This window comes from Miscanthus floridulus, chromosome 15, assembly GCF_019320115.1.
Source record: "Miscanthus floridulus cultivar M001 chromosome 15, ASM1932011v1, whole genome shotgun sequence".
NCBI lineage: Eukaryota > Viridiplantae > Streptophyta > Magnoliopsida > Poales > Poaceae > Miscanthus > Miscanthus floridulus.
The window spans coordinates 2061191-2087868 of record NC_089594.1 but is presented as its reverse complement, the minus strand read 5'-3'; the positions used below and the strand labels follow the sequence as shown (position 1 = coordinate 2087868).

Below are 26678 nucleotides of genomic sequence, written 5' to 3'. Positions count from 1 at the left end.
TTATACCTTGTTTACTCTGTGGCTAACTTGTGAAGGGTGGTATTATTCTTAATTTAAAGTTTTTATTTTGGAAACTCCCTTTTCTAATTATTTCCGCATTTAAAGGTGTTAATTTTCAGAAACGCCTATTCACCCCCCTCTAGGCGGCATCCTAGGTTCTTTCAATGATGTTTTTAGCTAACCAAACATTTTTCTAGGTAGTTTCACTGCTAAAAAGGATTTGTAGCGATGCTTCTTTTTTTAGGGGCAGCTCTACAAATGGTGCCCAAATGAGTCACCCCTACAAATCTATTTGTAGGGGCTGCTAATTGGATTTGTAGGAGCGACTAAATATTGAGCCGCTCCCACAAATAGACACCAAATAATAAAAATTAAGCACTAAAATTTGAATTTTTTCAAACGACCTCGGATGGAGAAATGACAAAAATAAAAGTTGTAAATCTCGAAAAGTTATGAAACTTTGTTGTTTATAACTTTTTCATTTGAAATCATTTACTATTTCAAAATATTATTTGAAATTCAATTTTAAAATTCTTGAAGAACACTTATTTCTCTTTTTAATCTCTGGCCAAAACTTATAATTGGTCTTTCTCCCTCATACTAACTTCAAATTTGATAATTTTTTTCCTAAAATTTTCTAAAATCATGTTCTATCAATTTATTGTGTTCTTAGAGCTATTATTTTGTCCATCTTTTCATGTGACTGTGTTTTATCTATTTGAATTTTAAAAAATGACAACTTCAAACATCATTTTGAAATATTAAATGATTTCAACTGAAAAAGTCATAAACATAAAGTTGTAGAAGTCATCAAGATCTACAACTTTTATTTTGATCATTTCTTTATCCGACAAAATGGTAATAACATTGTTCACAAAATTTACATCTTTCTTATAGTTCCAAGGGATATGTAAAATTTGTGAAAATGTTACTACCACTATGTCGGATGACCAAAATAGAAGTCGTAGATCTCAGAAAATTATAGAACTTTATAGTTGACAACTTTTTTATTTGAATTCATTTTGTCAAGGAAAACTACGTTTGAATTTCTCAAATTTGAATATCAAATTTTTCAAACGACCTCGGATGGAGAAACTACCTAAATAAAAGTTGTAGATCTCGAAAAGTTATGAAACTTTGTAGTTCATAACTTTTTCATTTGAGATCATCTTGTCAAGGAAAACTATATTTGAATTTTCAGAAATTTAAAATTTGAATTTTTTAAACGACCTCGGATGGACAAACAGCAAAAACGAAAGTTGTAGATCTCGAAAAGTTATGAAACTTTTTAGTTGATAACTTTTTAATTTGAAATCATCTTGTTAAGGAAAGCTACATTTGAATTTCTCAAATTTGAAATTCAAATTTTGTAAACGAACTTGGATGGAGAAACTAACAAAATGAAAGTTGTAGATCTCGAAAAGTTATAAAACTTTGTACCAGACAACTTTTCATTTGAATTCGTTTAGAGCCTAAAACGATAAATTTATGCTCGGTTTAGGATAATATGTGGGAAATTAAAATGGATTATAGACAGTGAGTGTGAGGTGTAAGTCTCCAAAAATTGCGCAAAAAATGCCACAGCTAGGGAGCGGGTGTGTGTGGCTGACTAGTGGGAGCCTCCCTGGATTAAAAAATTACTATATTTTGGCAACTTTTCGTAATTTCTGAAAATTAATCTGTAGGGGCGGCTCAATATCCAACCACCCCTACAAATCATCAGCTACCCCTACAAATCGATTTGCTTTTAGGGGCGGCTGGCCAACTGCCCCTATAAATCAGGCATTTGTAGCCACGGTTGCTTAGGGGCGGCTGACAAAACCGTGGCTATAAATGCACATGAGCCGTCCCTACAAATATCTATTGGCGTAGTGTTTTGGGTTCCTGATGACGTGTTTCTTTTAGTTTTCTATACACCTCGGTCCTTAAATGGGTCCACAGACTTCTGGTGTTTCCATTCGGCCATTACTACACCCTCCTAGTCGTGTTGGCTCGTCCAGCTTCACTTGCTAGGCACTATGCAGCCTCATGTAGTTCCAGGACATCTGATGCTCATATACAACATGCATTTTTCTAGCCATTTTCAGGTCCTATATAGCCCGTTCTATCACGTTTCGTGAGCTATATATAATCATGTGAGTTACAGACAATTGAAATCCAAACTAAAATATAGTTCCAAACTACACTCGAGCTGAGGACTTGTTATTGAATAGAAATGCATGTTCGTACATACATGGTTACTGCAATCAACCACACCGACTGAAATTCGTACAAACCAATCGATGATTTCTAGCTAGTCACAACTTATATTAACACATGACTATCTGCAGTTTCAGCACTACAGGCAAGCTGACTAGCTGAGTAGCTGGTGTGTTATTCTGGTATCACAATGAAAACACGCTAGCTGCAAGCATATGCATACATGGGCAAACATACTTAATAATAAGATACAGAAGATAGTTGCTATAGGTCAACCAGCTGCATGCACTTTATTCCCATCTCTCTTGCTCGCGTGCAGCTAGGTTAATTCATGGTGATGCTGGTGTTGCTGCTGCTGAGGGAGAGAGAGAGAGGGACTCCACCTGCGCCCTGCCTCGGGCGCCCTTGGTGCGCACGTACTTGCGGTACTCGTTGAAGGTGATGGCCGGCTGACCGTACACCGCCGGCGACTCGGGGCCCACGAGCTGAGCCGCCGGCGCGATGGGGAGGTCGCCGCAAGGGTTGCAGAAGAAGGCGATGGTGAGGCGGTCGTCGCCGGAGCTAGCCAGCGCGCGGTGCTCCACGCTCTTGTACGCACCGTTGCTCAAGATCTGTTCCATATCCATGCATGCATCATGCATCATCGTGTATCATGCATCATCCACCATATAAGTATATTGCATCGATCGACTACTAGCTAGTGTATATATATACAAAAATTTAGTAGTGCATGCGGCATATATACATGCTTATGTAACTGTGTACGCATGCATTTGAATGTTTGCAAAGCATATGCAGTACTATGGGTTACACTATTCAGTTTCTTTTGATTATTTCACGGTCCATCAGCCTGATGCGCACGTCAGCTCCATGCTGTGTTCAACTCTTACATACTACCGCTATATATATATACTTGATGTAAAGATAATAAAGCTACTACTTCACGCAAAAAACTACAATTTTCCCTCTAGTATATGTATAAAAATATAAAGATAATAACAGGGATATAATATAGGGTTAATAACCTGAATTTGATCTCCAACGTTTACAACAAAGGCACCCGGGATCGGCTGCACCGTGACCCATGTGTTCCCCTTGCGTACCTGTGTCCCCTTGACATTTTCGTCAACAAGGAGCAAGGTGATACCGCCAGGATCAGAGTGAGAGGAGAGGCCAAGGGTCAGCTCGGGCTCTGGGCACTTTGGATAGTAGTTCACACGCATGGTTGCCGAGATGCCCTTACTTCCACCAAAGGCCATGTGAAGGTAGTCCTCATCTAATCCTAAGGTGCTTGACATGGCCTTAAGCAATACTTCACTCAGATTCATTAGCTCAGATGCATACTTGTCAGTCACCTCCCTGCACATACATACACTAGAGATAAGTTTCTTGAAATATAAATGAGCTTTCATTCACGATTCATATATATGTAAGGGCTTTCACTCACGCACGTATAGAATAAGTTAGTTCTTTAATTTTGTATTTCAAGCTCCATGGCTTTTATCAAGTTGTTTTTTTTTTTTTTGAAAGGAACTATGGAGGGGAGAGATTCCCTGCCTGGATTTCATTAAAATTCAAAGAGAGTTCCAAATACAAGGCACAAATCAAGAGCTAACTGAGCCCTGATTAGAAATACAAGGGCGCAAATAAGCACGACAACGGCGCAGACCGGATACCATGGAGGTAGAGGCAAATCTGCCCTCCCAAATAATCAAATCATCGCAGACTTTGGACAACACATTCCGTGCACTGAGGCGCTCGCTTCTGAAGATGGCGGCGTTCCTTGCATCCCATAGCCGACGGTAATAAGAAATAGAAGTAAAAGACACCTGAATTCTAAGTTGGATCACACAGTTAACATAACAAAAGATAAGCTAGACACCATGCATAAAAACAAATGCATAATAAATAAATTGCAGAAGAGAAAGTTAAATTAAGCTAGATATAAAATCGTCTCTTTCATGTATTACCTCAGGTGACGAGGCATCTCTGGCCACTTCTCAAGGTTCTTCGTATCATTGGGCAGGAGGTTTAGGAAGTAATAGTCACTCCAATCCAAGGTTGCACCTTTCTCAACTCCAAGGCGGCTCCCATAGCCCTCGTATGTCACTGGTGAGTTTGCATATAATTTTTTCTCTTCCATAGGCAGGTCAAAGAACTCCCTCCATGCCTCTCTCATCCTCTTTACTGAATCTATGCCCACACCGTGATTCACTACTTGGAAGAATCCCCAGTTCTTGCATGCATCACCGATTGCTTCCAGCATCGCTTTGTGATGCTCAGGGATGTCGGAGAAGCATGCAAGATCAATGATAGGGATGCTAAGATCAGAACAATTCATGCTAGTAGTTATGCTACCACTAGGACGCTCAGATGGAGGTTTGATGTATTGTTGCGGCACAGTGGGCACACCAGAGTTTGAAAAGGTTTGTACAGGTACAATGGGTTCTGGCCAGCAATGGTCATTGATAGTTGCCATGATGAGGAAGTGATAGTTTCTTTGATCTGGTTGTATGGAGATGAATCAGTGGGGGGATATATATAGAGAGAAATTGTTTGGGATTATGAGGTTACGGTGATATGATAACATTCATTAACATGGGATTTGTGTGTACTACACAACCAGTGTGATAGAATATATTGGAAGGATATTCAGGACATTGTACAAAATATTTACTCGGTTTACTTCCAAACTATTCACATTTGTTTCACCCTCTGATGAAATCGATTGTCGCTTTCAATTTTTCCTCTTACAAGTGTGTTTCAAGGTTCAAATTCCTTAGACGACATATAAGACCATAGGCTATGTTAGAAAATTATGTGTAGATTTTTGTTGTTATTTTCATGTGTATTTATATATCCAGGATTAAAGTAACATAAAGTACTTCGAACTGACAAAAAATAATTGCAAAAAATCTTATTTTTCGTAACATGGGGTAATATCATAACTATCAACCTCACAAATTAATTTCAGTCGAAACGTGGTTGGTGTGATCTCGCAAGAATATAAGCCCCTCCGATGTACAACAATGGTGCACGCAAGCACAGAGTGGTAAGAGGTGTGCAAACCTCACTAAACACTAGGCCTAAGCCTAGAGCAAGCGCATAAGCGGTGGTCTAATCAACCTAAGCACTTCGCAAAGCACCTACGCTAATCACCTAATGAAACACTAACCACTATGCAAGTGGAGATCACTAAAATGGTGTATCAACACCCTTGTTATGTTTCCTCAGCTCTCTACAACTAAAATCACGTGTCTGATCGCGCTAGCGCCGCTCTGGAACCTCTCTAGACTCGATCGGACGCTGCACTTTGTGCGTCCGGTCGTCCAGTGCCGCTGCGTCCGGTCACGCTGAGAATATTGCCGCGATGATGAACAGTGAAGTTCGTGCATCCGGTCACTGCTTCGCTCAGCGTCCGATCGCTGTTGCTGACGCCTGCTGTTGCCGAGCAACTAATCGGACGCGTCCGGTCACTCATAGGGCCGCGTCCGGTCACCTCTGCCAAGCTCGTTTCTTCGCGATCTTACGTCTGGCTTGGTTCCCATCTTCATGCTTGGACTTTGCTTAATATCTTTGGTCTTCTCTTGTGCTTCTAGGGTCTTGCTTATGGTGTTGATCGTAGGATCATCATGTCGTCTTCGTTCAAGTCACGTCTTGCACCCTATTGAACTACAAAACAATTACTTGCAAATTCATTAGTCCAATTTAGTTGTGTTGGTCATCAAACGCCAAAATCCAAAGTAAATGGGGCTAGGGTCCATTTTCCTTACAGAGCCATTGCAAGAGTGGATTGTAAATGCACACATCATCATTCTCCATATCTGCATGTATAGGGCTAGCCTTCTTGAACATGAAATTTGTGGAGAAAACAAAGAAAATATTATAAGATTTAGAAACTACATGAAAAGTACAGATATTATTCCTATCGCGACCTTTTCTTTCCTTTAATTTATAATAAGGAAATTCAAAATTTCCCTATACAGAAGCATATCTCTTCAGATAGATATGACAACTCATTTACAAGCTATAAACATAAATGTTAGTTGATGAGTTTTCTATATCAATAGAGGCTGAATATATATGTTGTGCAAGCAAGCCAAAGCAATCACGCCAATCTTTAAAATGGAAATATTTGCTATCTTAATCAACAGAGGTAAAAACACAAAAATGAAACCTTTTAGTCTCCCAAGCAAGTTGGGGTAAGATAGAGTTGAAACCCAACATGAACCATCATCAAAAAAGAAAATTAAAAAAGAAAAAGGACTATATATATTAGGAGACCTAAAGACTATTCATTATTTAGATATGTGGATCTCCTATTTCCATGAATTTTCCACACTTCTTAAGCCCCATTTTTAGCAACTCAAATATTTGTTTAATAATAAGTCTTAATTGTTGAATCAAATGTGTCCTAGCTTGTTGGGAATCATATATATGGATACACACAACATGTTAGCAAAAAAAGCATCATATGGCGTTATATGTTTGTAATCTATATTATGACCTTAATGGAGCTTTACTACTCAAGATGGTATATGTAAGCTTAACTTCAAGTGATGATGTGGACATTCTTGATTTGAAATCAGTATAGACATGTGATGAATTGACCATTTCATACAATGCTTGGACTGATACAATTCAATTGATAGGGATGTCAAACTTGACCGACAACAATTTCATGTACTTGATTTCTTCATAACCACATACCAATTAATTGATTGAACCTTTTGATGTTAACATATATTACAAAATAATATATACAAGAGCATAGCAGACATGTGCATATCTCTCTGAAGCTTTTTGATATGTAAAGAATAAAGTTGTCTAAAATTTTCAGCAACAAAACAAACCCCTTACTTTGTTTGTTGAGATTGAAAGTTAGCATGAGCATATAATTAACGTGCAGTTCCATAATTCCACTATTTGTATCTCAAACTATTGTGCATGAACTAAGTATGGAAAATGATCAGAATGAGAAGAGTAGGAATGTGTGCCTGATGTGGAACGTCGACAAAAATGGTATGGTAGCGTAATTTAACTCTAGCCATTGATCACCAAAGAAAACCAGTGTGATTGATTGTTCTTAACTTTAAACTGATTAATGGTGTAACTGATATGGTGCTAGCTAGAGATTATGAAGTAATCAATAAAAGATTGTTGCATCAATTTTAGAGGTACTTGCCTATTTCACATAAGGAGCCATACACAGCCTAGAGAAAAATATTGAATACACTTACTACGGGCAAGATTTGTAGAAGCAGTAGGCCCAACCACCTCTACTTTTTTATTTCTACAAATCGATGATTTGTAGAGGCGGCTGTCATTCTAACAAAAAATAGCTAAAAATTATACAGGGAGACCCCACCAGGCAGCCACGAGTCAGGTGAATTTTTGTGCAAAAAACGCGGCCGAAGGGGAACAAACCTACAACCTATAGCCTCACGCATATCTCCAATAACCATTCCACCAACCCATAAGTCACTTGTGTCCATATAAGATATTCATTCTTCTCGTATTCTTCATCCGATTTTAAAATGACTATATGAGACCCTACACGAATGCAAATGAAAAAGTTTTCAACTGCAAAGTTGTAGATATCACCGAGATTTACAACTTTGGTTATGATCATTTCTCCATCCGAGGTCATTTAAAAATTTTGAATTTCAAATGTGAGAAATTTAAACGCAATTTTCCCTGGTTAGATGATTTCAAACGAGAAAAGTTATCAACTACAAAGTTGTATAACTCTTCGAGATCTAAACTTTTTTTGAACTAATTTGAGATCTAAACTTTGGTTTTGGTCATTTTTTCATATGAGGTCATTTTAAAAATTCAAATCTTATGGTGTTGCACCTATTTTTAGAGACGACTCTATATCCGGCCACCTCTACAAATTGATTTTTAGAGGGAGCTCTAAATCCAACCACCTCTAGAAGTCCATTCGTAGAGGCGGTTGCATCTAGAGCCGCCTCTAAAAATAGAGCATTTTTAGATGTGGCTAAAAGATTTGTAGAGGCGGCTCGTTTGGGAAATCATTTTTAGAGACGGCTCCTGGCTAATTGCCTGCCTCTGCATGCTACAAATTATATTTGTATAGTGTGATACTTACTAAGAAAAACGCAATGTTGATTGAGCCTCAAGTTTTTTTTTTTTTACAAAACACTGCTACTAGTTTAGCAATTGCTTTCTTCGCACAAAAAAAAAATGCTTGGCACCACTATCACAAAGAGTACCAAAGCTGGTAACCCATCCCTAGCTTGCATCTGTCCATGGCGCAGGCCAAATAAGAAAACTGATGATATACATATACTGCACATGGTCGAAATCGAGGTCAAGCCACTTGCAGTAATGATATGTATGTACTAACACATCATCAAAGTTAATTGTAGACTACTATATAATAGTCACAGCACAGGCGAAGAAAAAAATGGTAGTACTATCTTGCATTGCATTGCTACCCAACGTGCGTGTATGCAGTTGGAGCTATAGTGAGCCAGTCCTATCGATGCATGCATGAGCACGGCGGTCCGGTGGCAGGGCGACAGCAAGTCACGGTGACTCGAGACTGATTTAATTTGCAAGGCAAAGCAAGTGGCCGCCGGCCGGAGCACCATCTTGCACGCAAGTGTGCTGCGAAAACGATACATACATACATTTATATTTCCATTCCAAAGCAGCATCTAATCTAATGTTAGTACTCCATCCGCTACTGCTGCATAGACAAACGAGTCCCTGTGTTTCGTCAATGTGCACGTTGTGCATTATTGAAAAGAAAGCGAGGCCTGCTACGAAAAAATGATCCATCCATCTAATAAATGGCCATGTAGATTTTCGACACATGCATATGTTTTTCTCTTTTTGATGCGACGCGCGATGCCTTCAAAAACGCGTGCGTCTGCTAGCTAATAACGTATGGACTCGCGTCACTCATCCATCTCTGCTGAATAAATAAAAGTATAAATAAACTTGTAGCAACCATCTCGAACGAACGACTCAACAACTGTACCTTCCTTTTTTTCATTGTTATAAGATGTAACCAGTTACCCAACGAAGTCATCATTTCTACAAAAAAAAAAGAAAAAGGAAAATAGATAATATTTACCTTGTGTAGTCCTATCCGAGATGGTTGCAATTGTTGGCCGGCGCCGAGCCAAATTACGCTTCCTGTGTCGTAAGGCTGCTCTCCATCTCCAACGCCACAGCCACATGGACATGGTGGTGGGTCTGTGAGACCATAGCACTTTCCACACATTTTTTCTGTATTTGTCAACATTATCTCCCAATGTCCATGCCATGCATGAGGAGAACCAGGCCATTAGCAACTCATCACAACTACTGCCAAGCAATGGACAAAGCAAGCACAAGACGAGACCACCAACAGCAACCACCATACGCATGGGGATCAAAATCAAAGAGGGTTTATTGTTCAGAGTCGACGGGGTGATTCCTGTCCTAGGGCTAGGGCATGCATACACTGATCCATACATTCCCGCCACCGGCTTACACCACTGCTACAACCACACGCATACATGGAACCGGCCGGGAATCATCACATGTACAGAGCAAGGATCTGATCCAACGGGAACCACGCAGTTTTTAGTGACACCGCTGCTACTGCTCTAACGCCCGCAATTCTCTCGCAGAGTTGATAGGGCGATAAGGGCACTCGCTGCCCCAGTAACATGGCTGCTAGCATCAAGGCCTGGAACAGATGATTTACCCTGCGAGCCAGTTACCGCAGCCTGTTCTCTCTTCGGCTCCCCAGTTCCTGCAGCCACCACACACCAGGCATTATTAGCGTTAGTCAAAGCAACGAAATGAAGCACTAAAGCTAGTCAGTTTCACATTCCAGAGTAAAGAGTTTTCAGGCACCGCACTTGGTTTAGGAGCATCATAGGCCTTTGTAGCGACACTCTGGCCTTGAGAGAGACTGCTTTCTGGCATCGTATCAACTATCGCAGATTCATGCCGCTTTGGAGTTTTATTACTTGATGCTGGACCATCATGGCCATTTGGTGTGATACTCAGTGCTAGAGAATCACAGCCCTTGATGCTCGTATCAGCTATCACAGGTTCATGCAACTTTGGTGCTTTACTTGGTGCTAGACTTGGCTTGACACTCGGCGCCAGAGAATCATGGCCCTCGATCTTCATGGATGGTGATTTTCCATGGCCTGCACATAAATGACAACCTTAATGATCCATACATACATGGTAGGCAGCAATCATATTGCACAGAGGCTTACCTGGTGCAAGAACTGGAGGTATGGCAACCAGTGTCGAACTGGTCTGGCATTTTACTAAATCACGAGGTGCTGGGCTTCGTGACACAATACCAAGTGAAAGGAATTTCTGGCCTTCAGGTGCCATTCTCGGTGCAGAATTGAGTTGTTTCACACCTGTACTTTTGGAATTTCCAAGTGACAAGCTTGGTACAGCAGATTCATAGCCCTGAGGAGTGACGCCTGGAGCAGAAACTCCATGGGTTTGGGAGGTATTAACTTGTGCTAGAGAAGCATAACCAGGACATCCTGTGGTCGGTGTGCCGGATTTGCAAACCTCCCGACCAGGAGATGAAGAGCTTCCAGAAATTGTCCTCAAAAGGCCTTCATGAACTATAGGTGCCACTCTTCCTACAAAGGAATCTTGGTTTTTGGCACACGAGGTTGCAGAGTTTCCAGGTGGCACCATCTGTACAGGAGGATCTCTGCACTTGGGTTCTGCACTTGTAGAAGCCCCACACATGGCAGCAGCAGAACTAGATGTTTCTGGCACACCACTTGGTGCCAGACAATCTTGACCTTTGGGCACCATATCCGCTGCAAGGGTATCACATCCTTTGGTGCTAAGAACTGTGGCACGTTCAGACACAGCATTTGGTGTATGTGAATCAGCATGGTTAACCCTCAGAGTTAATGAATAATCTCCACCTGCCTTATCCAAGGATAATTGTTCTGGTGCTGCCATTACAGAATCACTAGACACTGCTTCAACAGAAGGCTTGTACCACAATGATGGCTGCAAAAAGAAGCCACTAAGAAAGTGACGCTCGATGCCAGTAAGAAAAAAGGTAGTGCACATTACTTATTTGGAACACTTAAGATCATCCTGAGAAGAGTAAAGAAAATATTATACGACGGCTGGACAAACAGGTTATTTCAAACCATTACAAACTGTTCACTCATCAAGTCTAAGCAAGTGGAGCAAGGAAGGATAAGGAAGGTTTTGACTAGACCGATAAACCATTGGTTGAACACCCCTAATTGTAACAATTTTTCTTTGCACATAACCACTAGTGCTCAAGTGGCATGAAGTTGTTTGATAATTTCCTATCAATCTCGCTTACCATGAACCATCAAACAATTCAACTATTAGAAATGTTAAAAGTAGATTAAGCACATGACAGCCTTGTTATGACTCATTTGTATGGTAACAGTTGCATATCCATACTATTCATGAGACACAAATCAATTGCTTTTGCTTCAAAAAAGCAGGTTTGGGTTTGAAAACTGAAAAGAAGCCTTCTGTTATGCAGCCAGGCTCATGCAATCAGCATTTAGTAAAACAACCTTTAACAGGTTATTACGGTGAAATTGGGAAACAAAATGTGTTACGAAGTCCTTCCTATACAAGCTTGAACTTGCATAACACAAGCCTTGAAAGGTTCCTCACGTTTGACATGAAACAAGAAAATGCATGCAACTATGAACTTACACAGTAATGAAGCTTCTTCAAGGCCTCCAAAAGTACTTTCTCTCCAACTATTATTATCATTTTCTTCACCATTTCTTCGCGAGTTATTATGCTTTCCTGTCAGGTGGAAAGATTGAAACGGTGCTGAGCACACACCACACAAACCACAATAAATACCTACCTTATAACTTAACTTTTCAAGCTGATAGTACCTTCAGCTCCTCATAATGATGGAAGAGAAGCTCCCTTGCCACTGATGATATATTGTCTTGAATAACTGCAAACAGAACTCTGAATGATATCCATGGGGAAGTTGGTCCTTCACCTGTTTCACACATTACCTGCAAACAGATTGTTTGGTTGGATAAATGGAATACTACCATACAACAAAGCTAAAATCATTTGCCGTTGCAAGATGCACAGAGGAGGGATCATTGAACAGCAGAGCTGATATGAGAGCACGTTTCTGTTGTCCCATGGTAATCAATATTCAATAGACATGAATCTAACAGGAAAACCGATGGTGAACAAATAACAAGATTCAGGTTGCCTCACAGGTTGAAGTGTAGAAATATCCATTCCAACTTCCTTTAGTGATGGGTTAAACCATAAACCCTTCAAGTCAAGCAAATAATCTGAAAATAAGGGCACCAAATAGAATGTTAAGACTAACTTTCTCAATATGACATGATAAAGGTCTTATTAATCATCTTACTTCGAACTTTTGGGACAAGCTTGAAACTAACAAGATATTCTAAACGGATGTGAGTGCTCAGATGTGATGGCCACATCACATAACACTTTGGGTTTGAACAATCATCAACACCAGAATCATATATCTCACTGCTTGGAAAAGACTCTTGTGATCCAGGTTCAACAGCTTCCACATTGCCCAATATCACACGGCACAGCAACATATACTGCACTCCTTTTTCGTCAACATCGCAAAGACCGACACTGAAACAATTAACATGTGGCGTAAAAATAATATTATATTAAGCAAATACAAAAACAGTAATCACAAAAACAGGGTTAAGGAGAACACACCTGGTAAAGGCTCGGTTTTCTGGTGAAAGATATACACCAGCACTCAAACCTGCTTTCTCAACAGGATTTGCAGTGGTACCCAAACCATTAATAAGAATCCTAACTATGTCACTCTTCCTAGATCCTAGCCATCCATAGTTAACATTTGCATCACCACGTGCTTCTTTAGTTGACTTCATCTGTCTTTCAAAAGCTTCAAATCTACATTGTGCGGTGATATCGTTTGGAGAGTAGCGGTGGACATGAAGTATGTTATTCGGTGTTGCAAACGGACTCATACCAGAGAGAAAAAGGTTCTGGACAAACAGAAAACCTTCGCTGCCTCTTTCGACAGATGTGATCTTCTTGCGCAAGACATCCACAGTCGAAGGTTTTTGAGGGACTGGGGGATTAGATTCAAGAACTACTTGCTTGACCACTTCAGGTGGAGAATTCGCAACCTTATCTAACATTATTCCCTGTGCAGTGCTATCAACATTGCCAGAATCCTGTTTGGCCATTTCATCACTTTCCTCATCAAAGAACAAAGAAGGAAAGAAACGCTTGCCAGTGTCATCAAACCAGGCAACAGACCGCTGTTTTCTGGTTTTTAGGTTGACCAGGGTCATTGACAAGAAATCAACAAGAATTGGTTCATCATCCACCACAGACACAACACTTGATTTATTTCCTTTGAATTCACCGATGAGGGACTTCATTATTTGCTCTGGAAAATTGTGCCACGAACCCTTTTTGTAATACATGACACGGCATGGCGCTCCACTCTTCAGAAAATTGACACAATCATTGGCAAGGTTAGGTCGAGTGCAGCAACAGTTGCAGTGTTTAGCAAATGATGAATCGAATGAGGGCCCATTCTCAGATTTGACACGGCGAGATTTGCAGTCTTTTGACAGGCAGTCATCAACAAGCTTCCGCTTCAAGCACAGGGGATTGGATTCTTGCAGAGATGCCATGAGAAGCCTTGCTTTTAACTCCAAACAAATATGGAAACAAGAAAACTAAGCCCTAATATATATACAAGTTACAGGTCTCCCTTCATATCGACATCTCAGAGGTCCTGTATAAGATAATGAATGAATTTATCACGAGCAGAAAACACAGTTCAATATTCTAGAAGTTCGCGAAATAATAAATGGAACATTAGTAACAGTGACGCTAGCATTCATAAAACAAAAACTAAGTGGACAAGGAAGATCAATTGCATATAGCAAGCATCAATCATGCAAATAAAGAGTCTAATTGAGTTGTTTTTTAAACAATGAATATCACAATCTATGAGCATCAGGCAGTGTGCCTAGGATTGTTTTCTCCTAAAAAGGATCCTAAGCAGGTATATCAGCTCCACAATTAGTTGTTGAAGCTTGACCTAGAAACAAGTTGACAGCAGGAGCACAAACTTTGCATGAGCAGGGTCTGGATTACCACTCGATGGTAACAGTGTCAAATATTTATGCATTACCATTTTCCAACCTTTAGAATTTAAAAAACAACACCACAACTGATTGAAGTAATAAGGATATCGAATTTCAATTCCCATTGACACAAAAGCATCATCTTGAGATGAAATTGAAGATGATAGACTAACTTAAACTTCTCACCCGCTAGAAACATGAAGGTTTGGTGCTGTTTACTTACACTCCTGTCCCCACAGTGTGCCAGTCTAACCTGCCTCCCACTTGATGCTTGCAAGATTACATCCTGCAACTGCAAGGTACAAAACTGCAAGGCTGGTATTGATGGCTAGATAGTGCTTGCAGTCTGCAAATCAATAAGGCTCGGCAAACAACTCATAGTAGCCCAATGGCTCAATAAATCCTACTCCCATGTGGCTAAGGTGAGTGGGGCGGTTGCCTAAGATGGCCCAACACTGCCTCCACACCTTTGGAAAGGGGTACCATAAGTATTTTGTAGGATAGATCTGAATCTGAAGGAGTAATGGCTCAAAAATGGGCATCAAGGACCAAAACCGGGGGAGGGGGGGGGGGGGGGGGGGGGGGGGGGGTCCTATGAGATTAACTCGCCTTTAGACCATATTTGGATTATTATACACACACGACATGTGGTAGAATGAATCGACCATCTCATCTATTTGCCATTTGTCGTGTTTTGAAGAAAGTATATCAAGGGCCCAAAAGGTGATGAGGTCCCGTATGATTTATTTCTTGATACCAAATACTATTTAGCAATCAGTGCGCTATTTGATAATTGACCCATTTTTCTGGCATTCAAGAGTGCAAAAGCACAACGTAGTAGTAAAATGCTCTTAGTGCTAAGAATTAGTGTCAACTTGATATAGCTTTTACCAACTAGGATCCGTTTAGGTAGTTGGAATGTAGGGTCGCTTACAGGTAAGTTAAGAGAATTAGTTGATACCGTGACTAGGAGGCGTGTAAATATATTATGCGTTCAAGAGACTAAATGGAAGGGTCAGAAGGCGAAGGAGGTGGACAATACAGGTTTCAAGCTTTGGTACACAGGGACAGTCACGAATAGAAATGGAGTAGGAGTTTTGATTGATAAGAGCATCAAGAATGGTGTGGTGGGAGTGAGAAGGCAAGGGGATAGGATTATCTTAGTCAAGCTTGTCGTTGGTGATATGGTCTTGAACGTAATTAGTGCGTATGCCCCCCCAAGTAGGCCACGACGAGAGTTCTAAGAGACAGTTCTGGGAAGACTTAGATGGCCTGATTAGAGCTGTACCTAGTGGTGAGAAGCTTTTTATAGGAGGAGATCTTAATGGGCATGTAGGTACTACAAGCGCAGGTTTCGAGGTAGTTCATGGAGGTTTTGGGTATGGTAGTAGGAATCAGGAGGGGGAGGAAGTTTTGGACTTCGCGGTAGCTTCTGACCTGATGATAGCCAACACTTTCATTAGAAAGAGAGAATCTCATCTAGTGACCTTCAGTACCGGACAACACTCTAGCCAGATTGACTTTGTCCTTACAAGAAGAAAGGACAAACGAGCATGCTTGGGTTGCAAGATGATACCAGGGGAGTGTGTTGTTTCTCAACATAAGCTTTTGGTGGCAGACTTTCGTTTTCAGGTGCGTGCCCGTAGGGATAAACAAGCTAAGATTGAAAGAATAAAGTGGTGAAAACTGAAAGGGGAGACGTTAGAGGTATTCAGGGAAAGGGTTATCAAAGAGGGCTCTTGGAAGGAAGAAGATGACATAAACAACATGTGGGAGAAGATGGCAACCAACATTCGGAAGGTGGCCTCAGAGGTGTCTGGAGTAACCAAAGGAAGTGGAGGCGAGGCTAAAGATACTTGGTGGTAGAACAAGTAAATCCAAAGGGCTATTAAGGAGAAAAAAGAATGCTATAGACGCTTGTACCATGACAGAAGTGTGGACAACATAGAGAAGTACAAGATGGCAAAGAAGACTGCAAAGCGAGCTGTAAGTGTGGCAAATGGTAGAGCGTACGAGGATCTTTACCAACATTTGAGTACAAAAGGAGGGAGAGAAGAACATTTATAGGATGGCTAGGGTTCGTGAGAGAAAGACAAGGGACTTCAACCAAGTTAAGTGCAGTAAGTTAAGTGCAGTAAGGATGAAAGGGACCATCTCTTGGTGAAGGAGGATGAGATCAGACATCGATGGCAAGAGTATTTTGACAAATTGTTCAATGGTGAGAATACGGACACAACCATTCAGTTAGATGACTCTTTTGATGACACCAATAGGCGCTTTGTGCGGAGAATCCAAGAATCTGAGGTCAGAGAGGCGTTGAAAATGATGAAAGGATGTAAGGCGATGGGATCGAATGGTATCCCAATCGAAGTGTGGAGATGCCTCGGGGACATAGCTATAGTATGGCTAACCAAGCTGTTCAACCATATTTTTTGATCGAACAAGATGCCTGCGAGTGGAGAAGTATATTGGTACCGATCTACAAGAATAAAGGGGATATTTAAAGTTGTACTAATTACCGGAGAATTAAGTTGATGAGCCATACTATAAAGCTATGGGAGAGAGTTATCGAGCATCGCTTGAGAGCAATAACGCGGGTCTCTATGAACCAATTTGGTTTCATGCCCAGAAGGTCAACCATGAAAGCCATTTTCTTAATAAGACAAGTTATGGAGCGGTATAGGGAGAAGAAGAAGGACCTACACATGGTTTTTATTGACTTGGAGAAGGCTTATGATAAATACTAAGAAATGTTATGTGGTGGGCTTTGGACAAACATAAAGTCCCAACGAAGTACGTCGGGCTCATTAAGGACATGTACAATAATATTGTGACTAATGTTCAAACAAGTGATGGAGACATGGATGACTTCCCGATTAGGATAGGACTACACTAAGGGTCAGCTTTGAGCCCTTATCTGTTTGTCTTAGTGATGGATGAGATCACAAGGGACATACAAGGGGACATCCCTTGGTGTATGCTTTTCACGGACGATGTAGTGCTAGTTGATGAAAGCCGGACAGGAGTGAATCAGAAACTAGAGTTATGGTGGAAGACTTTAGAGTCCAAAGGTTTTAGACTCAGTAGAACTAAAACTGAGTATATGGGATATGACTTCGGCACTACTACTCGGGAGGAGGAAGATATTAGTTTGGAAAGTCAAGTAGTGTCTAGGAAGGATATCTTTCGATATTTAGGATCAATGCTACAGAGAGACGGAGATATGGATGAAGATGTTAGCCATAGAATCAAAGCAGGGTGGATGAAATGGCGCCAAGCATCTGGTGTCCTATGTGACAAAAGGGTATCACAGAAGCTAAAAGGCAAGTTTTATAGGACGGTGATTAGACCTGCTATGTTGTATGGTGCAGAATGTTGGCCTACGAAAAGACGACATGTTCAACAGATAAGTGTCGCGGAAATGCGTATGTTGCGTTGGATTTGCGGTCATACAAGAAGGGATCGAGTTCGGAACGATGATATACGTGATAGATTAAGGGTAGCACCAATTGAAGAAAAGCTTGTCCAACACCGGTTAAGATGGTTTGGACATGTCAGAGGCACGGGTGCGTAGTGGAATCCGTGCGTAGTGGAATCCTAAGCCAGGATAGTAACGTGAAGAAAGGCAGAGGAAGACCAAAGTTGACTTGGGTAGAGGCAATAAAAAGAGACTTGAAAGGATGAAATATACCCGAAGACTTAGCCTTAGATAGGGTGCTTGGAAAACAGCTATTCACGTGCCTGAACCTTGATTGCTTCTGCTGGGTTTCAACTCTAGCCTACCCCAACTTGTTTGGGACATAAAAGCTTTGTTGTTGTTGTTGCTGCTGCTGCTAGCATAAATAGCTTTTACCAATAGGGGAAAGCTTGATGATTCAATCTCTGTGTACCATATTAAGCCATGTCAATCGAAAGCTCATATGGCATTTCAATATGAGTGATTTCTTCAATAAAATTAAAGGTTTTAAGACTATATGGTGCACATATCAATAACTGCTTCCAGAGCTATAATTCATTTCCCATGTGTTAAACATAACACGACAAGCGGTTCAAACTGATCATCAAAAGAATCAAATCCGCTCTGATGATACATACAGCATTTACTGTCAACTCATCAAGTGGAACACGTGAACAAAATTGGAGCTAATAGAAGTAACACGCAGAAACGACAAGTCTCAGTTCTTTTTGTGCATCTGTTGCATGATATTATGCAGACCGTACAATATTCATCTCTACACAGACAAATTGACCACTACCATCTCCACCAAATGGGTAAAAACAAAGGCATTTTCATAATACTGATAACTAATGCTGTAGCTTGCGACAAGTGGGTAAACCTTACTCTGCCATCTCAACTACAGAATATAAGGTTTTGAACAATATCTACATGACTTTCAGTTTGGCCAATGCCATGTGAAATAATTGCCCATGCAACTACTTGCGGCCCAAGAAATCCTTTTCCCATAGATTCACAACACCAATCATCGAGATAATCAAATTCAGTCCCAAATCATAAGAGACAGAAATAGAAGTGTGCATGTCATTAACTATTACCCGATCAGGTGAAATGGAGAAGAGATTGCTGGCATTTCAGCCTTGCTTCTCCTCTCAGGGCCTAAAAAACAGACGGAAGGGTTTCCGTTTTGTACTGACTGCATGTTTAAGTGAATATATACGGACACATGAGCAAAACTCTACTTTTGAAACAAAGTTTCAGTGCTGCAAGCATCCATACGCTAAAAGGGTAATCACCATACAAATAAATCTTCATACATGGAACGCTAAAGGACATGCCACCTTCAAGGACCCAGCCTAGTGAAGTAGTGACAAAAATAGTCGAATAATAATCAATTTATCCCCATAAATGGGAATGCTAAATCTGTGATTACGCGATTTGAACTAGAAACCCATCTGGGGTAAGCAAAACGAGCAGCACCAATACACACACATGTATAATTGAATATTATTATTCGACTGGACAGGAACAAATGGGAAGAGAAGTTGGCGGTGGAGCATATGCTTTGTACAGTAAGAAGAAGAGACAAGAAGCCAAGTTTCGCTGAGACTGGTACAACAAGAAGTGCCAATACTCTGGCACACCACAGAACAATCTATAGTACATGGATTTCGCACATGGCATGGGAGAAGTGAGTGGGCGGGTGCTTACGAAGGGAGTGAGGTGGGATTTGAGATGCCCATTTTGCAAGCGTCCGGGGAGTGGTAGAAGCGGGAGGAGGTCTCGAGGGCTGGTGACTCCCTCTCTCACGCCCCCAGTGCTCTTCTACAACCGACCGCGCAGAGGATGCTATAGGGTTTGGGGTACCGGCTGCCTAACCTGCGGAGCGCGGAGCAAGGCGGGAAGGCGAGGCGATGCTCCGGGGTTCTGGCTGGTGGGGCGGCTGGGCGATGTGAATCCGGCGGTGAGGTGGCAGCGGGCGGCGAGGTGTCGAGGTCTGGATAGACGGCGGCGGCGGCGAGGGAGACGGTGGCAACTGGCAAAGGGGATTTTTTTTCTGGGTCAATCGAGGTGTGGGTTGGGTCGTGGTCGCCGACGAGGGGAGGAGGCAATTGGGCTGGGCCGTTGATTCGTTGGGCTGAGAATGAATGCAAGCAGCCCAGGCATGCGTCGGCGGCAAAGGGTGATTACCGGCCACGTCACTCTGCCCGCGGCGGCAACCCACGCGCCTCCCAGCTCGCGCCACACGGCGGCTTGGACAGGGCCGTGCAGGGTGCCGCGGGGGGCGCCGGTGGAACTCGATGACGACGATGACGGCGCTAGAGTCAGACGGCGGGGGAAATCAACTTGGTCGCACCTGTCGGCTGCTCCGCTGTGGCACGGTGCTTCGCTGAACCAGATCCGCTAGTGTTGGAGTTGTACTCGAGTTCGAAGACTCCCATGTGGGTGCACCCTATGCTGGAGGAGCTCGCTCGTCGTGAGCCTAGCCGGAGCATCAGTGCCTCGATCTGGTGGACACTCTGGCGAAGGTTGCCCAGTGAACATCAGTCTCGCCTCCGATGTCGCCAGTACTGGGGCCACCACAATTCACGCTACCAGTCGAGACGCTCACTGACCCAGCGCTGGTCGTGGCTGTCACCCCGGGTGATGCGACGGTTGTGGCTGTCACAGATGCTGTCAACTGCACTCCATCCCCGCCCTCTGCTGGCAAACGCCTCAAGCACTTCACCGAGCAAATCACAAAGCCAAGGCAGCCACCACTTCTAGAGTTGCCCGGTGTCACGCCCCACGGAGGACGTACGCCGCCCACACTCCCTAAGAGGAGCAGGCGGATAGCAGCGCAGAGCATATCACATATCACCGCGTCAAACGAGGTGAGCATCTTGTCTTAAAGCGCCTGGAACTAACCAGCGGGATGACGTCTCCTTCGACCTCGGTTCTGAAGGCGTACATGAAATCTTCGGCGGGGACCCAGGTAATATGCAGGCGCTACGCGAGTTGTTCCCACCGGACGGCGATGTGGATCCGCGCAAGCAGCGCCACCGCCGCTCGGTAGCCCGAGCATAGCCTCCTAGCTAACGCCGTAATTCGGATTGATCAGTGTCCAATGTAACAACATAGCTTTCAATACATTATGGAGGGTCCGAGCGTCCATATGTATCTCTTCTGACCACCGAGGGCGCCATTAAAGCGTGTTGTATTAAATGTTTTTCCTATCTTAATACAAAGACGCCCAAACCTTTTTGCGTGATGGAGAAAGCATGCCCTCTCTCTCTCAGGTCCATGATTTTCAGGCCGTTGGTTCGTTGGGATCTACTGTCCTGATTTTAAGGCCCATGAAGTCTGTTCTGTATCTCGGCCTCATGATCTTGTCACTTACAGCGCACTCAGGTTCAGCATCTTGGCGACCATATTTTCGTTTTCAGCAAACCGACGTACTTCATCGATGTCAAAATCGTGCTTGACGGCCTTCTCAATGATGCTCTGAAGATAACCAGGCTCATGTCCAGACCTGAAAGGATAGCATACATCTCTGATTTCAGATGCCTAAATCAAAATCCAAGATATGATCTTGTCTGTTCGGCTGAGCTGGATTAAAGCCGGTTAGTCATTTTCGGCTGACTTGTTGGGAGAGAAAAATACTGTTATGGCTAGTAGATGAACAGTGTTTTATAAAGAGGAGATAGCTTTAGCACTTCAGGCATTCCCAAGCTAGCAAGTTTCTAAAAGTCTGGTCATTGGCTCTAAAAACCACCAATTTTGGAATGAACCGACTGTATTCATAAGAATTGGACCAATGCATAAAACCTAGGAACACAAACAGCACTTCGGTTTGCAGGAATAATTCCAGAACTGGAGACCAACTTTGTACTTGGTTTATTGGCACGTAATACTTGAGGAATGAAACCAAGTAATTACTTGCTTTCCAACAAAATAGTGTCCATCCATGCTGCCGTCGGTAATTTTTGGTATAGGCCGTGTTGTCAGTTAGTATGTTACGCAGACAGTTAGCTCACTGACAACAATTTAACAAGATCTTTAATGCAGAAGTACTTCTAAACTTAGCTTAGCTTGTACTGTTCACCTCTTCAGAGGAGTGCGTCACAAAGAGGCTTGACCAGCCTAGCTAATCAGCACCACAGAAACAATGCAAGTTGTCGGCCAGTTTGGATGCATCAGGATATGGAATTCCACATGAAAGGCCATCACGGCCTTACAAATGGCCTTACAAATACATTAACAAATATATACACACGTACGAGCAACAATACAATTTATTGAGAACCATCGATAAGAGGGACGACCCATGATCACAATACATCTTGTGATGCTTTGAAGTAGCCAAGGGGCCAGGACGTCATGATCTGATCACAGACCCTACCTAATCTGCGAAGCCAACAAGTGATCGACTTCAACGAGTAGCTTGCTAGACTACATACGTACGTACATACAGCTTAATTACATTATTTTTAAGCGACCAAATAATGATATGATGCTATACTAGTACACTACTATATGCTACTATGCACTATGGTGGGTGGGGTGGGCTAACCAGTACTATATGCTAACCAATACTTACAGCTAGCAACAATGCAAACTTTATACAGACACATATCACCATCACCAATCCAGAATTATTCTCGAGGGAAGGAAAGCTCCAAAACCATCTTCTTTCACCGGCATTTCATCCTCACAGGCAACCAATCTCAGAGTACAGCTGCTCAAATTCTTACACCTGACTTTCAGCTGCTCAAGGCTCCTGGCAAATACCTGCTCCACCCACGTTCGCACAGGCCTCTTCTCATCTGAATCAGATGCCCATGCCGCTGCCAATACTTGCACCATAGCCCCAGCGTCGATCTCCAGCCTGCAACTGAAGCCCAGAGTACTGCTCATAGTACTGCTAAACTCCTGCAGGATGTCCTCACAAAGTTTGCCAAAGTCAAATGGCTTGAAATTGATTGACTCGTCCACTGATCGTAAGAGGCTGCCCACAGATCCCTCTGGATCACCGGATGAGTTCTCATGGCTGCTACTGCTGTCGTCATCACCGTCCTGGGCTTCGGCCTCGTCGCCTGGGAGGTTCAAGTCGAATGAAATGCTTGATGTTCTATGCAGTCGCTTTGAAGTGCTCAGTGATTCTGCTGTCTTTTCTTGCCCATCAGAGATGTGGAGCTTCCGCTTACTGAAAGAACTGGAGTACAAAGATGCTGGATTGTTTCTCAAGGAATGCCTTGAGGAAACTACAACTTTGCCTCCAGGGCCTCCAATGATGTTGGTTGTGCCTGGCTCAACTATGATCTTCAGTTGATGTCCACGAGCTGCCACAACCTTTTCTTCTGAAAAAGCATTGCCCTCCTCCATCCCAATAGAGGCATCCTGACATCCTTGGATCATTCTTGTAGACAACACCACAATGGAGTGATTAAGGTCAGCCACCCGTCCCCCATGCAAGTCTTTGTACCTGCCAGTCTCCATGGCATGAATCAGGCTCTCCTGAACAAGGCAGTCAGCTTTGTCAACATTGTCAAGGAAGATAACTGATCGCCGCTTCCTTCTCAACTCTTCAGAGATACAGTCGGTAGCACGCTTTCCTCTGAAATTGGGGTTACCCCAGTCATGGAGGCTTAGGTCCAGATATATCAGGTTCTCTGAGCTACCATGCATCAGCTCAGCAAGTGCCATACCAACTCTCCGCTTGGCAATGCTATCCGGGCCATAAAAACTAAACCATATGTCATTCTTCTTGTTTGCACCACGACGCCTCTCCATTGACATGCACCGCTCAATGGATGCACAAATAGCACTCAAGGCTTCCTCCTGCCTCCCAACAGCCTTAAACAGCCGTTCCATGAGTAGCTTGTAATTGCTCAAATCATGACTTTGTGCAGTGACGGGTGACGGCCTCTGCCATTGGCCAAAGGCAGAAGCACCTCCTGAAGCTGCTGAATGCAGTGCACTAGGTGAAGTTTGATCCCAGTTTGAGGAACCCCTGAAGTAAGTGTAAGGCTGTACAGAGAAGTGAGGAGGCTTAAGATTCAGATCATCAACCTCCTTGGGCATCAGCTGGATTGACCCTTCAGCATCCTCTACATGTTTACACAGTGCAATACTTGAATCCTTGGGTAGGCAGTACTCATTCCACTTCTTCTTCAGATTCTGTATTTTTGTACTCAATACCATCTGATCATCTCTAGCCTGCACTGAAGAAAAACTGTACATCTATTATACCAATCAAATCGAAAACTATTCATCTATCAGCAAGCTGTACAAGTTGCAGTCACTATTTAACTTCAAAATTCTAGAAGATAGAAGTAGCCTCACACCTTGACTGCATCAAACCCATTGTTAGGACCCATCATGCTGCCATTCTGCAGCAGGGAAGGTAGACCTTCTTGGTGAGCTTCAGCTGTAATGCCACTTCCTCTAATGATAGTTGCAGCTTCTTGCTCATATCTATCGTTGCACTGTTGACATCGCAGGGCCTGAGGGCAGGAATTTGCTGTGGGGCTATTTGCTTGGTAGGTATCGCACATAAAACCTCCAAAAGGAACAAACGACTCTATGAAGCTGCAAATTACAAGTTTGAACTGTTAGATCCTGCCGATGGTAATGAGCATAACTTGAAAATCATAAACAGGAGTCATCTGGTGGCTATGTCACTTTGTAACAAACAGCACATGTTACCCCTTGTCTTCCACACTCTACAAAACATTAAACTACTCAAGAACAGCATCATAAAGTAATCACAGTACTCGGGGTGACAAGCAGACATAAAAGAAACGTTTGTCCTGGTTCGTGTGATAGGCTAAGCACAGCAATCACCGCACATGGATGATGGATGCGATGCGGCTCATCAAATCTTATGCACAATAAATAAAATAAAATAAAATAAAATAAACAAGTGATCTGGCGATGGATAGAAAAGGAGTACCTTGTAGTGGCAGGCATGGACAAGGCAGCGACCGTGGTGGCTGGAGCTGGAGGGGGCACGAGTCCGGCCGCAGGGCCCGCGTCGCGCACGGCGGTTATTGGCAGCAGCTGGAGTTCCCAATCCTTGTCGACGAGCGGGAACTTGGAAAGGAAGGCGAGGTAGGTCTCGTAGGTGGCCGACCAGCCCATGACCCAGACCGTCTGGCGGGCGGCAGCTCTGTGCGTCTCGAGCAGGCGCGTGACCTCCGCCACCACCCGGCGAGCCGCGTCCTGCAGGTCGGCCTCGTCGGGCACCAGGTCCTTGAGATCACCGATGCTGAAGATGAGGCCAGAACCGGGCGTCGTCGGTGCCGCCGCCGCGACGGCGAGGAGGTCCGTCTGATGATTGACGGGGAGGATGCGGTACGGTGACGCGTTGGCGAAGTCAGCGGCGGCGGACGCGGCTCCGACGCCGACGAGCATGGGGTTGCGTCCGCGGGCGAGGATGTCGGTGATGCGGCGGCAGTTGTCCTCCCCCGGCGCAGCCCCCGCGAGGGCAGGCGCTGGGGATGGGACGTCAGCGTCGTCGGCGGCCGCGAAGCTGCAAAGGAAGAGCGGCGGCGGCCGGGCGCGCGTGGGGAGGCCGCGGCCGAGCAGCGGGACGGGCGGCGCGGGGCGGAGGATGGCCACCTTGATCTCGTTGCTGCGGAAGCCGGCGTCGGCGAAGACGCGGCTGACGAGCGGGTCGTCGAGGATGGCGAGCACGAGGTGGGAGAGGTCGACCTTGACGGCGTTGGGGGAGGTGGTGGACGAGGCCGCCTGGTGGTGGTGGTGGTAGAAGTGGAACGTGTCAGGGTTGCGGCGCTGGTTGGCCTGGGAGCGCTTGATGGCGGCCATGAGGGAGTTGGCGACGTGGGGCTCGTGCTGGTCATTGCTGGTGGTGGCAGAGACGGGGGTGGAAGGGAGGCGGTCGAGGGAGACGGCGAAGCAGAGGTCGAGCGCCTTGAGCTGGAGGCGCGACGAGTAGGCGGCGCTGCGGGCGCGGGCGAGGGCGAGCGCGTCGCGGAGCAGCGGCGCGGCGGTGGGGGACAGTAGCGAGGCGATGAGGTGGAGCGAGGTGGTCTGCGCGTGCGCCCGGCGGCGCGCGGAGGCGACGGCGGCGTCGAGGGCCGTGACGGCGGCCGGGGCGAGGCACTGGCGCGCGGCGGGCACCGGCGTCGGCATGGCGGAGTGGATTGGGATTAGATTTGATTGGGCATGGGGGTCAAGTGTAAAAACGCGAGGAGTGAAACAGCAAATAACGGCAAGGCAGAGGGCAGAAACTAGGTGGAGTGGAGGCCGTTGTTGTTCCTTGCTCCTCCTGTTGAGTTCACTTCCAGAGTTCCAATGCAGGGAAGGGAAGGGACAGTGGAGGAGTTTGAGTAGCGCCTTGTTTAGATGCCACCAAAATTTTAAAGTTTTTTCACTCTCTCTCCGTCACATCAATTTTTAGCCGTTGCATGGAGTATTAAATGTAGGTAAAAAAAAACTAATTACCCAGTTTAGTTGAAAATCACGAGATGAATCTTTTGAGCCTAGTTGGTCCACGATTGAATAATATTTGTCAAATAAGACGAAAATGGTACTATTTATCGGATTGAAATTTTTTCAGCATCGCCTAGATAGAGAAAGGACATAAAACAAAAAATAAATACTTGCCGGGGAAAGGCTGCTTTTGGGTGATACAGTATGTTGCTGCCGCTGCCTCTGTGGGCCCCACGCGTCACTCACGGTGCACAGTGACTCTTTTGGGCCGGGGGTGGGTGATGCGGCAGTGGGCCCACGCACCTGGTATGGTATTCGTGGGAAATTCGGTGGAGGTGGAGAGCACTGCACAGCACCCCCACCATTGGATGCCCTGCTCAGTATTAGGTATCGTAGCATTTTCGTTTATATTTAATAATTATTATTCA

At 43.9% G+C, this 26678-nt stretch overlaps 3 protein-coding genes across 4 annotated transcripts; all 3 read right to left on the bottom strand.

The window, feature by feature from the left end:
- Positions 1 to 2354: 2354 nt before the first annotated feature.
- LOC136506565 (jasmonate-induced oxygenase 4-like) lies at positions 2355 to 4678 on the bottom strand. Its single transcript, XM_066501477.1, has 3 exons — positions 4170 to 4678; positions 3225 to 3558; positions 2355 to 2810 (listed from the first exon to the last, which is right to left on the bottom strand). The coding sequence occupies exons 1-3, from the start codon at positions 4676 to 4678 to the stop codon at positions 2529 to 2531; spliced, it is 1125 nt and encodes a 374-aa protein (XP_066357574.1). The 3' UTR covers positions 2355 to 2528.
- A 4572-nt stretch (positions 4679 to 9250) lies between these two features.
- LOC136508678 (uncharacterized) lies at positions 9251 to 19864 on the bottom strand. Of its 2 annotated transcripts, XM_066503423.1 has the most exons (10): positions 19525 to 19864; positions 14544 to 14649; positions 12943 to 14002; positions 12611 to 12852; positions 12451 to 12530; positions 12108 to 12236; positions 11917 to 12012; positions 10449 to 11220; positions 10080 to 10376; positions 9251 to 9970 (listed from the first exon to the last, which is right to left on the bottom strand). In XM_066503423.1, exons 3-10 carry the CDS (start codon positions 13896 to 13898, stop codon positions 9822 to 9824), a joined length of 2721 nt encoding a protein of 906 aa, XP_066359520.1. In that variant the 5' UTR covers positions 13899 to 14002; positions 14544 to 14649; positions 19525 to 19864; the 3' UTR covers positions 9251 to 9821. The 2 variants fall into 2 exon arrangements, with proteins under 2 accessions (XP_066359520.1, XP_066359519.1); XM_066503422.1 differs by lacking the exon at positions 14544 to 14649 and having other exon boundaries at positions 9252 to 9970.
- A 2257-nt stretch (positions 19865 to 22121) lies between these two features.
- LOC136509010 (protein DWARF 53-like) lies at positions 22122 to 26029 on the bottom strand. The gene is made up of 3 exons (XM_066503806.1): positions 24749 to 26029; positions 24141 to 24384; positions 22122 to 24012 (listed from the first exon to the last, which is right to left on the bottom strand). The coding sequence occupies exons 1-3, from the start codon at positions 25948 to 25950 to the stop codon at positions 22435 to 22437; spliced, it is 3024 nt and encodes a 1007-aa protein (XP_066359903.1). The 5' UTR covers positions 25951 to 26029; the 3' UTR covers positions 22122 to 22434.
- Between the last annotated feature and the right edge of the window lie 649 nt (positions 26030 to 26678).

What these genes read in the sequence shown, in the direction of transcription:
- LOC136508678 (XM_066503423.1), bottom strand. Translation starts at nt 13,898, where the DNA reads ATGGCATCTCTGCAAGAATCCAATCCCCTGTGCTTGAAGCGGAAGCTT. An exon ending in ATCATTATGAGGAGCTGAAG is followed by an intron (nt 12,013 to 12,107) that starts GTACTATCAGCT and finishes TCCACCTGACAG; the next exon opens with GAAAGCATAATAACTCGCGA. An exon ending in CTATGATGCTCCTAAACCAA is followed by an intron (nt 9,971 to 10,079) that starts GTGCGGTGCCTG and finishes TGGTGGCTGCAG; the next exon opens with GAACTGGGGAGCCGAAGAGA.
- LOC136506565 (XM_066501477.1), bottom strand. Translation starts at nt 4,678, where the DNA reads ATGGCAACTATCAATGACCATTGCTGGCCAGAACCCATTGTACCTGTA. An exon ending in GAGATGCCTCGTCACCTGAG is followed by an intron (nt 3,559 to 4,169) that starts GTAATACATGAA and finishes ATGTATGTGCAG; the next exon opens with GGAGGTGACTGACAAGTATG. An exon ending in ACGTTGGAGATCAAATTCAG is followed by an intron (nt 2,811 to 3,224) that starts GTTATTAACCCT and finishes GATATGGAACAG; the next exon opens with ATCTTGAGCAACGGTGCGTA.
- LOC136509010 (XM_066503806.1), bottom strand. Translation starts at nt 25,950, where the DNA reads ATGCCGACGCCGGTGCCCGCCGCGCGCCAGTGCCTCGCCCCGGCCGCC. An exon ending in TCCATGCCTGCCACTACAAG is followed by an intron (nt 24,385 to 24,748) that starts GTACTCCTTTTC and finishes TGTAATTTGCAG; the next exon opens with CTTCATAGAGTCGTTTGTTC. An exon ending in ATGGGTTTGATGCAGTCAAG is followed by an intron (nt 24,013 to 24,140) that starts GTGTGAGGCTAC and finishes TCTTCAGTGCAG; the next exon opens with GCTAGAGATGATCAGATGGT.